The following is an 18,510-nucleotide window of genomic DNA, read 5'->3' as shown; positions in this document are numbered from 1 at the left end:
AAAATCCTCCTACAGAGTAGACCCTTTCTATAGCCCTTTCTGCAGAAATGAGAATCACCTCAAAAGAACACTTTACAAGACTGAGGCTCAAAAACTCAGGCATCTGTCATGTAACCAAATCAGATGAGAATAATACCTTATTACACTAAATCCTACTGTTAAATTAAGAAAAAAAATCTGTGCTCTGTGCACATCTGTAAGAAGACACATGGAAGATTTTCTAAACCAAACCAGAAGGTCAAACAGAAACTGAGAAATCAATTATTTGCATTCTCCCCACACTAGCATGTTAGTGCCTTTAGAACTGAAAATGCATTCATTCAGAAATACACTGCAACTTGAGTAGTCAACACTCAAGTCCAGCATAATTTAAAGTGATTCATTTTAGCATAACCACATTAGCAAATTATTCTGTATATTTCAGTGAAGCAAAGCTTTAAAAAAGCTGTAGACAAATAGATCATTCCTTTTTTGTGTGTTTGAAGGGAACACTAAATCTCTCCATAAAGCTTATTTACACAAAGGCAAGAGCAAACTTTCTGAGATAAGGGTTTGGGGTTTTTATTTTTTTTCTCCAAGGATTCCACCACATGATAAAAAATTAAACGAATGTGTATTCCTGACCACATTGACAACGTCACAGCTAGTTTATGACAAGCAACTGCAACAGGTGTAAACAAAAAACAGGTCCCTACACCGGGACAAAGCTTGGTTGCAGGCTGACTGTATGATACTATTGAAAGCAAGATTTTAAGTAAACTCATCTGGCATTCAGATCTGACTGAGGGAACAGTGAGAACGACACAGTGAAGGTACACTTAGGTGCAATTTCATGCTGGTGACTTTTTCCTCTTTTTATGCTTAGAGCAGATTTTAAACCAGGAGTTGCATATCCAATGACACACATACAATTCAAAACTTAAGAGACCATTAGCACAGTTGTACACATAGTTACACAAACTTAGTATTTACATATTCTAAACAAAGTTCCATTTTAACAGTGGAAGTCTTTTAACACACGAAAGAAGATAATCTACTACAAAGAATGCATAACGGGATCACAAATTTTCCACAAGCATATAAACACATGTCTTAAAGTGCTTTCTGGGTGCTTCAGATTAACCCCTCGCAGTACGAGCTTTCATGTAGTGCTGTTCCAGTCATTACAAAATTATTTAAATCATTCCTCTTCAGGTGCATTGTGAGTTCAGGAAAAATGACGACACCATTGATGTAAAAGTTTTAAGCTCTACCAACATAAACGTGTACATTACTTAAGTTCAGATGAAGTTGTCAAATACTTTGGTTTATCATAGCTTGGGATAAATATTTGATAGAACAAAAATTGCACCTCTCCACTCTTGAGGTTTTTTTACTAAAAAAAAATACCCCAACATAAATTGACAGTATTCTTTGGTAAAAACAGGACATTTGGCCAGTTTGTGTGTACATCTATTTAATAAAATAGCCTAAAAGTGAACAAATGCCACTGCTGTACTGTCAATTTACAGGAATAAGCATTCCTTGCTCAGTGGGGAGTATCAAAATATTAACCTTAGCAGTTAGCTATATAACAAGCTGAAACACCTTCAGCAACCATTACAGGGGATCAATTATGTTTTAGAACACTTTTTGCTTAACATTTATCCTTTACATTACAAAAACCTGTAAAATGCTCTATGCCTGCAGACAAGTCCACTACTTTGCAGTGACTACAGAAACGTTACTCAGTGGTGTACACTGTCAAGTTTCTGTAACAAAAACCAGGAATACGGTGTGCTGACCAACCAATATTCAACTGCACAGTGCTTGTGCATTACCTATACTAAGTACTAAGAAAAGCCTATTAAAAATTCAGTTAACTGCTACAAGTTACGTGAATATATAAAAACAGAGCAGATATACAAGTATAACACTGAACATACTGTACTTTATTAGCACAAAGAGCCAGAACAAGGCACAGCAAGCAGAAAAATTCATCAATAGAAGGGTTAGTGTAGCATACAAGAGTAACGTTTATTGTACTTGCAGCCAAAATGTTCCCTACCTCACACAGGTCACTGCCCTAGAGAAGTAAGAAATAACATACTGTAGCAGCTGGTAAAGAAACTAGGGAGCACTCAATTGGTACAAAACATTAAACAGGGGTCAGGGCATTCCAACAAAATTTTAGTGCAAAATGTCTAAAGACAGAACTACTTTAAGTTCTATCTCCAATTAAATAAGCAAACAGAAGTTAGAATCTTGTTTCTAAGTAATCTGTTGAAACTATAATCAGTGCATATTACTTTAAAACATTTTTAAAAGCGCAAATGGAAATATATTTACAAATAAAGTGTAACAGTACCTTTGAAACCTGACATTTGTTTCAGATATGTCAGATTTTGTACTCTGATTATAATAGTTCAACCACTTGTCATGTTCTCCATAAAAATATCAGTCAACTTTAAATAATAAAAAATTTTTTCTTGTCACTATTACCCTCCATTGTAAGTTACTAGCACTCAGGCCACCAAGTTCTTTTTTATAAAAAACCCACAACTTTATGTTTTATGGCAATAATCTAATCCTGTGTCCTGCCACTGAAGCAGCAATTCACACTGGAAGGTATTTTTAACTGTCCAAGACAGTATTACTTTTGCTAACAATGCCACTTAAATCTCCAAGTGTTTATAACAGAATTACAGTACTGAGCAGGCATATTCAAGTTTTAATGATTAGGAAACCTTATACACTGTGAAAAGCATGATTCGTCTGTTAGCATCAAAGAACCATTAACTCTTAATGGACTGCTTCTAATGAATTGCTCTTCATTAAAAGAAAATATTCACTAGTATTTGGAAACTTGTTTGTGAGCTAAATTAGTACTTAGAGTAGTGGAACGTTTTCAGGAAGAGAATTTTAAAAAAATACTTCAAATATTAGCAAAAATGCTCCTCTGATAAAGCCTTTCTTTATTAGCATTACATGAATGCCCCATGGAAAATGCCTCATAGTTTCTTCATCCAATTACTACAGCTATAAAAGGGAAAAAAAATATTTAGAAATTAGCAAAAATATTTTCATTACGCCTTAATGAAAAACGTGCAGAATTTGTCTGCTTATTGTTTCCAAGAGGCATCACAACTTAGTTTGATTAACAGCAGGCAGCATCTGACAGGATACTAACACTTAGCTTAAATAGGATATTGCAGAAAAGCTAGACGTCGTCGGTGCGCTCGCTGCAGTTAAACTGTAATACACAAAAAAAAGCATATTCCAGAAGCTTATTTTGATTTCCATTTACTTTGTTTTTATAGGTTCCCGCTCCAGCCATCGCACCCTGACTTTTTGTTTATAGTGATACTCCTTTAGAAAGTCTTGCAACATTGAGGGTAGAGGAAGGTCATCAATCCCATCGTATGTAGTGCACCTGCAGATTACTGCCCGGCAGATATACTGCAGACTAAAGGGGAAGGTCCTGTTCAGAGATACAGTAAGTAACGGTTCAAAGAACATGCAAGAGCTGGGGTCTTTGTAGTGCTCCAGAAGCCCTGTAACAGTGGAGGAGTGAAACACACAGGGATCATGGGCATCGAAACTAAAGTTGTGATTCCACTGCTCAATGCGCGCGTGCAGCGAGCGGTTGTAGCGACGGAAGCTCACGGAGAAGAGGTAGTCCTCCTGCGCAGAATCCCTGAGCAAAAAAGTGCCTTCGGGTTTACCCTCCAGAAGTGCTTCTGCTTCATAGCGGTCCATCACCCCCCAGTAACACGGGTTACCTGTAATCTGAAGTAAGTCTGGCACGAGGCAGTGGATGTAATCGATCTGAGTGTGCACTTTCCAAGCCCCCTGCCTGCTGATATGGCCGTGGCTCTCTCCAGACATTTGACGCTGCTTCTGCCTCCGTGACTGCAGGCAAAGCGTTGTTGTGTCCTCTTCGGAGTCACAGTTCCCTGGAGGTGTTATGGTTTTGTCCCCAGTCAGCTCAGTCATACCAGGGGCTAACTTTGGTCCCAGTTTATACAATGGATTAACCTGTGCTGTAGCTTCAAAAGTATGTATTTGGGCATTGGGAGGGGGATCAACCCCTTCTTCAATACTTAGTCTACGTCTCTCTCTGAGCCTATCTTCTTCATCTTCTGTGGAAACCAAGGAAGGATCAAATGTGTCAAAGAAAGTTGAATGAGGACTCACAGGGGCTGTGTGTTGTTTAATCAGATGCCACTTCTGAGCCAGATCGGAGCCTGCAGGAAAAGGGCATTTCTCAAGCATTAGTTCAGAGAGATGGATCTTTCTTTTGTTAGAAAACAGAGGTTTGGACTGTTTGCTGTAAGTTCTCATGGGAAAGCACAGCCCAACAGTATCTTGTAGACGCTGTCGCAGAGAACGGCTACCGACTGTCCTGCTGGATACTGCATCCATATCATGGACTGAGCTCACCCCGTACCTTCTCTCTCTCCTCTGCAAGCCACTTCGTGTTCTACCAAATCTTTTTTCAGTATCCAAGGAGCTCTGGGTTTTGGTAGAGCAGGAATGCTTCTTCTTCCCACCCCAAGGAGCATGTCGAGAATAAGAGTCCCTTCGAGCAAGCCTAGCTCCCGTGGTGACACACGAGTCATTCTCTTTCTCAATGCTTATTTCAACAATCTGAGGAATTTCTGTGACACAGTTTTGGTTCCGCCTTGCTGAATTCTTTGAAGGACTTAAACCTAATTGCAAAGCAATGTTTTCTCTCAAAGGGCTGCTGGGTGGTTGTTGTTGAGTCAAATCAGTTATCTGGATAGCTTTCTCTTTAGCAGATGAGCAATTACTGGAGTTCACAATTATATTTTCATTTTGGCTTCCACCCTCATGACTAAAGAGGTTCTGGCACCTGTATTTGAAATTGTTCCACATCTTTCCCACTTTATCCATGGATTATGTTATCTAAATTCAAGAGGAGAAGAAATATTGAAAAAAAAATATAAATTAAAAACATGAGGATACATCTTCAGTTATCAATTAAGTTACAGAAACAAGATGACTTAACTGAACACACTGCCTTGAAAAAGTGCCTTAGTCTTTGTAGGGTTATGTGGAAGCAACATGCATTACACCACTCTGATATTTAGTAAAATCACTATGAAGAAAATTTTTGGGAAATTACAAACATTTTATTTACAAGCAGGCCCTCTCATTTTTCTGTAGGCAGGTAGGTGGGTCTGCATAGTTGTATCCATATGTTGATGGACAGGAAATACTCTAAAATTCTTCCTTTTAGGAAGAATTTGTAAGTCATATGTAAGGTATGACTCCCTGATAAGCTTCCAATAAGCAGCAGTAAAACAAATCCTAAATAGGAACTGTTCAAATCACTCCAAACTATGAGAGCAGTTATTGAAATCCAACAAGTGCACTGCAAATGTTCAGATATGCCATCTAAAAGCAAAAGGTTCAGCTGCGGGTCAGATAAATTCCCAACTATAACTTGACAAGGTTAAAAACAAATAGCACAAAAAAAGAAATTTAGGGGGAAAAAAGAATTTATCATTCTTAGATGAGGCAATCACCAAAAGACAATTTTAGAATTATGAAGTCTCTAACACATTAATATAAGCCATTTGAGACAAATGAAAAAAAACCAACCAACCACCCACCCAACAGCCTGGCTTTATTACTTAAGATATAAATGAATGAAAGAGCCCAAGGAGCTTTTCTGTCTTTAGTAAAAACACCTAAGAAGAAAGCAGGTCCACAGCAGAAACATGACAGTGAATCATGAAGATACAGTAAAAAGATAAAAACACTAGCAGTATGTATTCTGAAACTATATCTTCAGAAACACAGTTTAATAACTGGAACAAGACTGCCAAAAACACAGGACTGCCCTAGGACAGAGAGAAACAGACTAATTCTGTACTAAATAAAGTCAGGCAATGCCAAGCTAAATTAGATCTAATTAAGTTCTGAGAGAAGTGCTAAACGTAAAGGACTAAAACATGTCATCTCATCTAATTTAACTTTCTCTGGAAACTGCTCCGTTCTTTGGAAACACTATTTTGAAGCTAAACTCCTCTGTTGCTGCAATTCTTTTCTGTTCACAACTAGAAAGGGATCTGAAGCAGTGCTTGAATGCACTAGGGCTCGTGAAATAAAGTGGATGATCAACAAGTAAGCAATACTCTAGCAGTCCAGCCTAGAAGTCCCTTAAGGTAGAAACACAGCTGTAAGCCCATGACTTTACAGAAGAATCTACTAAGACTGGGGAAGAGTCAGAGGCATCATTTACATGAGAAACACGAAAACAGAATGAAAGTGAAACACCTGACTGTTACAGGATCAGAAAAACAAAAGTTTTCTTCCTCACCCTGCCATCTGATGATCCAGCAAACCCAGCAAGGTAAGTATCCACATCCAACTGCATTAAATGAGACCTTACGAATTTAGTGCAGATGAGGAAGGTGGGGGGGCAGTGGGGAGATCCAGCCCTAATAGTCTTTGGAGATCACTGGTGCAAGTTACTTAGAACACCGTGCTAATGACAACCTGCACAGCACCCAAGCCGTTACTAAGGAGGGAGACACTTGCAGAGCAATGTTACACATAGAAGATGCTACAGAGTTTCATACTGTGTAAGCAAATCAGCAAGGAATGTCTTCCCGACTAAAAAAATAATAATTCCTAAATTTGGGGTTTTTTTCGGGAGTTGGCTGGATCAAACTGAGGGACTGGGGGAGTTGAAGAGCAGCAGAACCACTAAGTCAGATCACATACAGATTTGTAGGAACCATTCAAACACACATCCTGCCGTGGCAACAACCATAGCTGTTGTGGTGTCTCAGAATATCCACGCTGACCACAGCAGAGCACATGTTTGCTGGCTGCCAGTCTGTCAACACAGTATATATAAGGTGGACTTCTACACTTTTTCCTCACGTTGTACTTTTTTTTTTTCTTCCTCGTCAGACAGATGTTTAAAATTTTTGGGAAGGGAAAGGAATAAGAGAGTATATAAACTCCAGTCCCTTGGCAAATCAGGCTAGAAACAGTACACATCTTTGTGACAACGAACTGGAGTAACTTTTCTAACCAAACACATACTATTTGGCAATGTCTTTTTTTTCTAGAATTGCTCTTTATTGCTCTTCCTTTGCACTGTTAGTCTAAAATGTCTTAAGACTGTTTGACGGGTGGAAAGTTCTCTCCATGTTCCCAGAAAGCTTCAAGAACAAATAAAAAATAAAAAAAAAACCCCACACCAAAAAAACCCCCACAAAAAACCCCCAAACCCCTCTACCGACAAATCCACCACCATACTGGCTTGACAGCCTAATTTTCAAAAGTTAAAGTTAAATTTAAAAGGTTAAGTACTTTTTTCACACTCAAGAGAATATAGATACACTTCTTACCCAGAAAAGCATATGAGTCACTGTGTCTTGTCTCAAGTATACACCTCACCATGAACTTGCTACATGCCTTCTCTGAGTTGTGGACATGGTTACTACAAAGGAAGAAAGAGAAATTTTGTTCGTTGTTAGAATATTTTTTAATTTAGATATTTACTATTAGTCACAAATATCAAAGGGTACTTTATTTATACCTGAAATGTGTGCATGGAACTGCCTGTTCACTATATATTTTTAATGCATATTAACAAACACAAAGCTTCACAGAACTTTTTTTGTATCCATTAACAACATTTGTGAAATAGAGTCATGGGGAGGACCCTCAAATAAAACATTTGATAACCAAGAGCAAAGCCACAGCATCTGGATCATTGAAGTGCCAGGCACAATGGGCACACTCAGGCCTGTGAAATGGTTTCCCCACATGGGGGTCTCAAGTCCAAAGCAGTGGTTCCCAAGCTGTGGTTGGCAGTGCTGTCAGATCACCTCCTACTGTCTCTCTTCCTTGTTTCCAGCTGCTACATCACATCAAAAGGCAGCTAAAAATACACACTTTTCTAATATTACTTTTCCAGGTAAGCAACTGCTGTACTTGCCACAAGGATGTTATATGATTGTGAAGCAAGAGCAGTATGAACCATGATTCTAAAAATGGGAAAGTGGAATGCAAGAGAAGTTCTTTATTAAAAGAGTAGGTCAGCACTTCCCTGAAATAATCATCATTGTTTTTCAGAAATCCAAGAAGAGCTGAGGGATTTAGCATGCTCACATCACTGTCAGACATCTAACAGTAACAGAACAGAGGAGAATAATTTGTTTCTTCATGCTAGAACCAAGCCCAGGAGAGCAGTAAGAATTAACAGAAAACACTGGGAACTTATGTTAAAGCTTTACATGCAGAACAGAAAGAAAAATATTCACATAATGCAGATGTACTAGAAAAAAAAGCGATGGGGTTGAGCAATCACTAAGAGAATTTGAGAAGTTATTATTCCTAGGCAGAAACTCCAGAGCAGTGTCAGAAAAGTACAAATATTATTAGTTTCCATTCACCTCTGGAAGCACTAAAATCACTGAAACATTTTTAAAATTAGGCCACATTACTGCTATTGAAAGATTCCATAAAAGTAACCTTCTCAGAGAGCAACAGTTACAAGTACAAAATCTTTGTACAAAATGAAGATTAAAGCAAAAGTACAGTTCTTTTGCAACTTTAACATTTACTCTCATTTCTTTTTTTCTGCAGTATGTTCCTAGCAAGCCTACAAACACAAGACACAAGTAAAACCTACTATAACTGGTTGAGAGCAAGGCCTAAATAGAGCAAATGGAAGGGAAAGTAACTAGAATAAGGGCTATCCAATTTTCAACAAAGCCCTACTTAAGACACTAGGCCACTCAGGCCTCTGAAGAGACCTGCATTCCAAATAAAACCAGTGATGTTGTTTTACTGGGTACAGGTGGCAAAGGGGCTGCATGCTAACCATTTTACCTCATTGAAAATACAAAAAAACCCACATGGATGCTTACCTGGAAGTGTCATGCTTAATGGTATTAGTGTTATATACCACCATTCTTCCTCAGTTCTGGTCAGAAACATGAGCAGTCAATGCACCACCTATCTATCACATCACCATTGCTATCCAGCTGACACAGCCCAGAAAATCTGCCCCTGTGGCTCCAAGAGGGAGTGGTTGCTTTGGGAACCAGCCTTTCCTAATGGAAAACAGCACCTTCATTATGGGTGACTTGTCTCAGTCAAACCTCTCAACCTTGTGTTAGATTTAAACTTGAGTCATAGGTAAAGTATTTCATATTCAATCTAGTAATTTTAAATTAGTTTAAATCAATGTGCAACAGATGTGTGGTTTCACAGATTTCTTGTGGCAGCACTAAGCTTGACAAAACACAATTGCTTCTGAACTGGTCCTAAAGCCATCCCAGTTTTACGAAGAAGCACTGCCAATAGTTCTTCTAACCTAAAAAGGAAATAAATTTCATTCCACCAAAATGCACAAAGTGAATTCAACAATTTGTAGATTTCCTAAGAAAAAATTATTTTAATTATTTTTCTAAGAAAAATGAAAGTTCTAGTAATGTTCCTGAAACAATCTCTTTTCAACTAAAAGTTATTCCTGCCTACTTTAAACTGGCATTAGTTGTCTTAAAAAATAAGAGGCAATAAGCACTCTACAGGGACTTCAGAAGCAATGAACAATGGTATCTTAGCACTATATTCCCATTTGCAGTAAATTTAGAGACATTCAAAGCCATGAAGTTTGCATGAGTGTATTCTTCAAGTATTCTGAGTGCACAAATGATGAAACCACAAAGAGAGCTAGGAAAACCATTTGTGCAATATGATAAAGCAAACAGCTACAACCTGTCTGTAGTCTTAAAATACCATATATTATTGGATTACTGTGAAAACTCAAGACTCTTTCCAGAAGTGTCACAAGATCTATCTGGAGTTTTTGCCTGTTACTGCCTAAAAAGAGCAGTCAAAGTCGAGGTCGTGCTTTCTATAACAGAATCACAGAGTCACAGTATATCCTGAGTTGGAAGGGACCCGCAAGGATCATCAAGTCCAACTCCTGGCCCTGCACAGGACAGCCTCAAGAATCACATGTGCCTGAGAGCATTGTCCAAACACTTCTGGAACTCTGTCAGGCTTGGTGCTGTGATATAATACACTCATTTCACTCTCACAACTTACCTAATTTAAAAATTAGTCCATGTGGTATGTTATATTCAAAATATTATCTCCTAAAAATGTACCATCTTCACAAAAGATGATACACTGCCCAAAGTATGACACCTTACAAAGCAGGTATACTATGATTATTTCACGAACAAGAATCTACAAGGTTACTTGTTTTGGTGTTTTCATAAGATGATAGCTTCAAAACATTAAAAGATAACAAGGTCAAAACATTGAAGGAAAAGAAAACCAGTCAGTTCTTCAAAAATCAATACCCTGAAAAGAAAGAGAAAAGAGAGGAGAGAGAGAAATCTCTCTGCTCCTTGCACACTGTTTAGTTCAATGCTAGCAGGAGCCTATACAGGCCAACATTCTGTGACACTGGTACACACCACCATGGACCATGAAGGCAGAAGCAAAAAGATTGGAGGGAGACTATACTTCTATTTGCATCGTCCCTTACTTTAAAATTGTTCACTTAATAGTGACGAGACTGTGTTATTAAAGATTTTGCTTCCATTAAGGGATGCTTGCTGAAGAGGTCACTGTTTATTTGCACACTGCCAAATGTCCACGACGGGCTCCTGTTCCTAGGGATGCACTAACAGAGCTGCTCACATCAGCACTCCTCAACCTTATTCAGTCAAAAAGAATAAAGCTGGCAAACCCCTACCGTTTCAAGTAACCCACTCAAGGAAGGAAGGGCAACACTAAGGATTACAAAGCAATTTCCTCCCTTCCAATACACATTCCAGAAATAATGAATTACTACTGTAATACTAGAGATAACATTTCTTAAAAAAAAAAGTAATATGTTGGCTCAAGTGGAAATATATATTTTTCTACACACATAAAAATGTGCTCACTGCAGACAGCTCAAAGAACTGATTTAGAGGGCTGGAAGGAAGAGGTGGCTTCTATTTTTTTAACTAGACAAGGTAAAGGGGCCAATAGTCTCAAGTGCTCATGAAAGCCCTATTAGGATAAAGTACTACTGTTTTCTTCCTAATAGGCTTTGATAAACTGGAAGTGCAGTTGTATAGCAAGACAAATCTGAAGGTCTGAACCCCCAAACCAAAAGTCAAACCTGCTGAGAAGAGGTAAAGGACACCAAGCTGCAATTCCAACAACACAAAATTGGCCTAAGTTAGCACTGCAACCAGAAGAAATGGCATCAGCCTCTTCCTGGCCACCTGTGCTGGTGCAGGAGGTGGCCTGTACACCATATGGCTGCTCAGTCAACCAGCTCAAGGATCTGATCCAGACTAAAATGAATTCTCAGAAAAAGTCTCAATCATTTACTCCATCTGGTTTATGACTTCTGTATAAACATTCAAGTTAACATACAGAAGGAACGGATGAGGAGGGAGGAAACAGCAGCCAGGGCAAGGCTGCTTCCTTCCACAGCAGCACTACTTAGTTCTGCTGAAGTTATTAAACCCTTAGGTGGCTACTTTGAAGAGAAATCTCCATTTGAAGCCTATATATTAATCAACTGTGGGGCTCTGGCTGCAAAGAGAGAGATTAAGACTATTTAAGTTGCTGCTTTGAACATTTGCATTGAACGTTCAAGCCACTGAAAACTCTTACTCCAAAAACAAAATGCTGAGTTGGCTTGATGGCTTGAAACTGCTAAAACACAAGGAATGCTACAAGTTTCAAGGACTTAAGCTGGCAGACTGTCAAATCAAAGAAAAATAATGATATTTTGCCATTGTTCCAACCTGAAGTAAGAAGTAATCTCCACCCCCTCCTTGGTATAGATTCACAATGAGCAAAATGCAGGATAGCTAATGTTCTGCCAGTTTCTTTCCAAGCAGCTACACGTTGGTAACCTCAGTTAAAAAATGCTGTTCCAAGACATTTTGAACAGTGGACTATGTCCTTGTAGCCCCTTACTAGGCTTTGGTGTTCAAAAAAGACAATGTCAGGGCTAAATGTGTTCACATTGGACTAGAAAATACTGTTCAGAACATCTAAAACCCCTGAAGCAGATAAACCATCAATGGAAGAACAGAATGTGAATACCTCTGAACCAAAAATAGAAACATCTGTTTCTGAAGTACTCCTTTCCCTGTACATGCACAAGTCTAGTGGGTAATGACACAACCATCATGAACAAAGCTTGTCTTTCTGATCATATGAGGATCACAGAGCTACACACAGCAAACAGTAATTTCAGATATTAATACAGAAATAACCCTATACAGATCTACCAAGAACTCCACATGCTCGTAGATCTCTATGGTAGAAACTCTGGAAATTCAAGAAAATGGTACATATTCATTCCAAGTAAAGAAACCTTCAAATAATGTAGGCAGCATCCTGATGGCCACTCATCATAAAGTGTAAATCCACCCAAGCAACATTAAACACAAGCAGTTTCCTTTAAATTGCCTTTCTACACCCTAATCAGGCAACTCATAACTTCACCTTACCATTTGAAAAAAAGAAAAGAAGAAGCATTAAGTTAGCAAAGTAAGGTACCTGCTGTGGAAGAGAACTCTGGGTGACTCGCTGTAATAATGTTTTCTGTGCTGCTATGTTTAACTCTGCTCAAACAGAAGCTGCCAATATACTTTTTTTTTTTTTAATTCATGTGGGCAGAATAAATGGTTCCAGTCAGTATTCAAGTTAAACACAGCAGCCCTCTTGATGACCTCTGCAAAAGCTATAAGTACTCTGAGAAGTTAGGGAGCTCTCCCCTAGCAGGGTAGAATTTGTTTCTACCTGATGACGCTTATCCTGCTCTATAAAGTTCTAAAATATAAATAGGTCTCAAATTGATACAGAGAATGATCTAATGGTTATTCGTATGTAATTCTTCGGAGTTCTGAGTTAAGAAAAAGCATACCTTAATAGCTGTGTCTCACTAAAAGCAAAGGAAATTGGAAGCAAAGTTGAAAAGATGAGTCAAATCACATCCCACACCCTTGACTAGCTCAGTAAAAACATCCAATTTAAGATATTTTGTAAACAGAGCATTTCATTCAATTGCAAATGGCCTATTTTGCAAACACAGTTGTTCTGTTCTGGGATCAATTTATACTGGTTTAACAGTCCTATGTCTTCTCACTACATTTTTCAAAACCTCAACAGCCTGCCTCATGCCTCTCTCTCACCACTGTAGCCTTTCCCCCCCCCACCTTACAGGCATCTCCTTTGCACAGAGCTCTTCTCATGCACCCAGACATTTCCCATGTGTCCTTTCTACCTGACCAAGCAAAAGATCATATTCTCCAATACAAACTAGCCAGCTGCCACCTTGTAAAACTGACGAAAACAAAGTTGTACTTGTCTTTCTCTAGTGATGTATCTACAATGGCGACTGCATAGGAAAAAGCATTATTGCTAATTCACGCAATTAACAAGACATAAAAAGCAGCCCCCCTGCCTTCAAATTTCAGTGAAATGGACCCAAGAGTTCAACAGTTTCTAGAATCGCAACAATTGAGAAGAGTGACAGCCCAAGCTATGATTTCTTAGGAATTGCTACTAAAAAAGTGAACTGAAGACTAGATGTTGCCACACGCGCTTAAAAACTTTAAATCTCTCACACTATGGATTGCTCGGTGCATTAATTCGCCATTTCTGATGAAAATAAACTCAGTGAGGTTTAATGGAGAGCACCTGTGTATTTTGTTCACTGCTAATACTACTGGAGCAAAGGACTTGATATTAGCAACAGCATACACACATGTAAAGGACAAGAAAATCCAGGAAAATTCCACAATTAAAAATGAGATTGTCTTTGTAGCACCATTAATTACCTGAACTGTTCAAAAATATGAAACATTTAATTGTAAACTGTAGCTCAACTACATTAACAGATCACCTGGAACCTGATCAAACTCCCTTGCACCACTGCAATACTGGAGAGAGACTAAACTTGAAGCTACCAGAGAGAAAATTGTCGGAGCAGCCTGGTGCGTTAGCCAGCTACAGCCACTCTCTACAGCAAGGAGAAGGTGGGCTGGCATAGACGGCTCCAATAGCATCCACAAATTTATAAAGTGACCTTCATAATGACTTAACTCCCAACTTACATTCTTTCATGACAGAAGTTTGGCACATAAACTCTATCACTATGGCACCACTGGGAGTCTAGATCACTTTCTGTATAAAATATGCTTTCATAAAATAGAAGCATATTTGAATAACTGCAGAATGAGACCAGGGGATTTAACCTGCAAAGCATTTGGCAAGCAAGGAGTTAAAATCCTGCCCAAGACTATCCCACAGCTGCTGTCAGCAGTCAGGCTTGTCAAGAGAAGCTCTGGGCTGTCTTGACAAGACTAATTGGCAGCAAGCACCTGGTTCCCTAGGCTGGGTCCGGGTAGGTAAAAGAACATAAACCCTGCAAAGAAGGAGAAGCAGCTGGAAGGCTGCCAGTAAGTCTAGCCTGTTTCATGCTGTTTTCACTTTGATCCACAGGCAACTTTATCCTAGACTATACCCAGTTAGAGCTATCAAACATTTTTCTGCAACTTTCTAGCCGAAGAAAACCTGTGTTTTGTGGTTCTTTGCTTGCAAATTCTGCCACTGAGCACCCACCAAGCCTTGCTGTGCCGGGTCATACTGCAGCACAGCCAAATGCAACATCAACACTATTATTAAATTGCAGTGGAATTGAAATTTTGGTTTTCAAATGCCACCAAAAATCCACTTAAAGGTGTTACTGTAACTTTAAAATTACAGACTAATATGCCAGAAAATCAAAACTAAGACTGTCCCGGTTATTCTGTATATTGAACACAAAGCACGTGCAATGACAGCTTACGGATAGCAAATTACAGTGCAACTTAAAGACAGTAAAAAAAAAAATAGTTAAAAAATCCCCAACATTCTGAAAACTAGCTAGAAGTAGGATGTACGAGGAACTTTGAGAGGGAGTTCCAGAAAAGTGAAAAGACACTTTAAACATGTTTTGACCTCTGCTAAGAATTATGAATTTCAGTGAATGTGAAGCTTTCTGAAATTCTGCCCTTGTTTTTTTTCCACATTATTAAAACTCAAGTAGAAAAACTTAAAGTCTTAGCCTTGCAAGCTCAGCCCCTGAGGTAGGGAGATCTTTCTTAGGAGTAAGGGACAAAAAACAAAACAAATCCCTTTGTTGGTTTAGCAGAGTTTATATTACTGAACTAACAACTGTCTAATTATATATGCACAAAAATTAATATATATAAAATATATATAACATCAATATACGTCAGATTTTTTTGTACAAGATAGTATAAGTATAAATATTAAAAAGTCAGAACTAAATTTCTTCAAAGCAAAGTATTCAGCAAATACATTAACTATACCTCTGCCAAGTTTCATGTTTTAGGCGCTTTAGCGTTAGCTTGCTAGTCAAGAATTCCAATAACATACAGTAGCACCAACATTTCCATATCTTAAAAACTTGGAAATTTAGAAGTGTACTTGTACACAGGCTCAGTATGAAAGACATTTCAATCAACAAGCAGAATTATGGTGTTTGGGAGAACAAGAGATTGCAGTGGAACCGCCAGATAGTCAAACCAGCAGTATCGCCAGATCAAACTCACCCCAAGCGCTGCAGAGCATGCCACTCTGCTTTTAGTCGGACACATCACATAAACCACTGCAACATTCCTTTAACTAGTAGTGATGCTAAACAGTACCAATACAAAGATCCATTAGCAATCTTTAAAAAGAAAAAGCTCAGGGTAATGAGATCATAAATTCCCATGTTTAGAGTTACTGCTCTAGCAACAACAACAAAAATGTTTCTCTCTGTGGAAGCACAGTAAAGGATCCAGCCCTTTACAACACCTGCTCTCCATTTGTATTCAGAGGCAACTAATGAGTAAATCTAGAGGCTCTCTTGGTCTCTACTCACAATCAGGGAACCTTTAGTGTTTTTAAATTAAAAAAACAACCAAACAAAAAAGCCCAAACCCACCCAACACCACACTCTCCTTGTGCCATGCAAAACAGGAATGCATGATTCAAAATGGAAGATCAGGATGTACCATAAAAGTTTCAAGCAAAAAATCTGACTCTTCACATGCTCAAAAATGTAAGACTGACTAGAATATGCATTAGAGACACTGAATAAAAATTGATAAGAAAATCAGGTCTGTCTTCGCTCTTAAGAGCATCTACTGCCTGAGTCCATTACAACTGAGGTGTTAACTGGATTATTTCATTACTATCTTATCTTTATGGAGCTATTGCATAGTAAGATGAAATAGGAGAGTAAGATTGTCAAGATGTGGCTACATCTTTCTTCTTGATCTTACATAATGCTATCAGTTACATCAAAACTATTTGCTCATTCTAGCAAAGAGTCACCCATGCATGTTAAGTAAGTGATACCCCATAGGATGAGAATTTTTTGAGAAAAATATGTTTTAGGTTAGCTCCGAAATTATTCTGAAAATAAAATATATAAATGCTTTTTCTTATGAAGTCATCTATCCAATCAAAAAGCTGACTCTGGTTTTCACTAATGACTGTTGTGCCAAGACCTAGTCACAGACAAATAACCCACTGGTTAGCTAATGTGCATTCCTATTAATCAATAGGAAAATGGCCTATCTAAAAAGACAACTCACTAATCTGTGATACCACTCTAATACCCACACACCCCAGCTCATTCAGTATTGGAAAGCTGCTAAGTATCCAAGGGCTCCTATCTCATATGGATAAATATAAGTTATAGGTTGCAGGAACTCCAAGAAGACACAGTAAAAGAACAGGCTAGAAAAATGAACCTTTACAACAGCATTACCAGCTGCATGCCACTAATAAAACTAATAATGCTCTTTTGCCCTTCATCAGATCTATGAAAGCAGATTCAGTTGTATGAATGGTTTACCCTGCTTCAGCAGGGAGGTTGGACCAGATTACCCACTGTGGTCTCTTCCAACCTTACCATTCTGGGATTCTGTAATGGTCTAAGACATTGCATTTCATGCAGAAAGAGCCTGCAGCACCACATAAAACTGAGCAAACCTAAATCAGACAATGATTACCAAATGGTGAACTTGTCAGAGAGCAGGTATTTAAAAAAAAACCCACAAGCAATAAAGCCACACACAAAACCAAACACATCCCAAGACACAACAGAGACAAAAGGAGCAACTGATGCTATTTCACCATATCAGTTTGAGATGACAATTTACCATCCTTTGCACTAAAGGTACAGAAGAATACAGTTCTTTCTAGGTTGTTTCTCATTAACAGAATTTAGCCACAGACAGGACACCCTAAGTGTGATAGTCCAGGATAACTAATCTACCATTATTTTGCTGCTATCAAAAGGGTTATTCTTGCTTCCCTCCCATCCCTTTGCATCAGTTGCAACATTCATCTGACCTCCATTTTCACCATAAGCTAATTAATGGAAGCACCAGAAAGACAAACTTCAGCTAGGAAAAAGAAGCCAGAAGAGACAAGTGACAGCCTGAGGGCAGGAGAATCTCCTGGGTCTTATGCAAAGAGGGAAAGGGAGAAGAACCACCAGTAGCAGCAAGCTGTTAATACTGGTTTAGCCCCTTCTGTGAAATTCTCTCCTTAATGTTAACCTAGGATCTCCTTATATTCAGAAACATGTTTTATTAAATGAAAGATTAAATCAAAGACATAATTGTGCAGCAAAAAAGATAAAATGAAGCTTTTAGACTAAGACTCATCTAGAAAAACACTCTACACTTCAGAAGGCCCTGGAACTATAACACTGTTAACAGGAAAAATTATTAATGTAAAAATATAAGAACTATTAATCTTCATTTTTTTCAAAAAGATGGTTCAACTGGTTACTTAAAATACCAGATATTTTCTGGTATTTTCATAAATATTTTCAAGAAGACAGGGACAACCTGTTCACTAAATGATTTCAGGAAGCTGTGATCCTTAAGTATCCTCCTGGATGAAAAAGAATTTGATTCTTGATGTAAAAAAATAAAATTGTCATTGGAGACATGGCAGTTTCAACATCTAGCTACTGTCACACAGTGATCAGGGCTTCCTGATGGAAAACATCCATGGTAATCACAAGAATAAGAATTCCAGATTCTCATTCACAGATGAAAACTAAGAAACTTTCTAGAGATACCCATGATTACTCACAGCTTGAGCACATTTTAAACCATCATATAAAGCTGAAGGGTCCGAATAACTAAAACCAGTAGTGCAACTTCACACAGATCTCAAACTCTTCTGCTATAGATTGGCAGGAGTCTGCCTCTTAGGCAGGGGGAGGGAGGGGAAAACCGGGGAACACTGTCCAAGTGTACATAAGGCTACAAATTTCTGATAGCACTGGCATCAGTGGCACACAGACGTACAAAACTAACCTGTAGGTAACACAAAATCTGTCATTATCTGAAGATTTAGCTGCACAAGAGTTCTGATCATCAGCCAGACTGGAACATCTTGCAGCAAAATCTGTCTGTTCACTCCTATACTGAACAA

At 38.4% G+C, this 18,510-nt stretch overlaps 1 protein-coding gene across 2 annotated transcripts in view; it reads right to left on the bottom strand.

The window, feature by feature from the left end:
- Positions 1-536: 536 nt before the first annotated feature.
- SOCS5 (suppressor of cytokine signaling 5) overlaps positions 537-18,510 on the bottom strand; it is a 45,024-nt gene continuing 27,050 nt past the window's right edge. For both annotated transcript variants that reach the window (XM_032682523.1, XM_032682522.1), the window contains exons 2-3: positions 7,371-7,462; positions 537-4,908 (exon numbers count right to left, since the gene is read on the bottom strand). In XM_032682523.1, coding sequence (XP_032538414.1) covers positions 3,283-4,896 — 1,614 coding nt within the window. In that variant the 5' untranslated portion in view covers positions 4,897-4,908; positions 7,371-7,462 and the 3' untranslated portion in view covers positions 537-3,282. The remainder of the gene's footprint in view (positions 4,909-7,370; positions 7,463-18,510) is intronic.

Source organism: Chiroxiphia lanceolata, chromosome 3, assembly GCF_009829145.1.
Source record: "Chiroxiphia lanceolata isolate bChiLan1 chromosome 3, bChiLan1.pri, whole genome shotgun sequence".
NCBI classification, from domain to species: Eukaryota; Metazoa; Chordata; class Aves; order Passeriformes; family Pipridae; genus Chiroxiphia; species Chiroxiphia lanceolata.
Note: the sequence above shows the minus strand (reverse complement) of the source record. Positions and strands in the feature narration are given on the sequence as shown.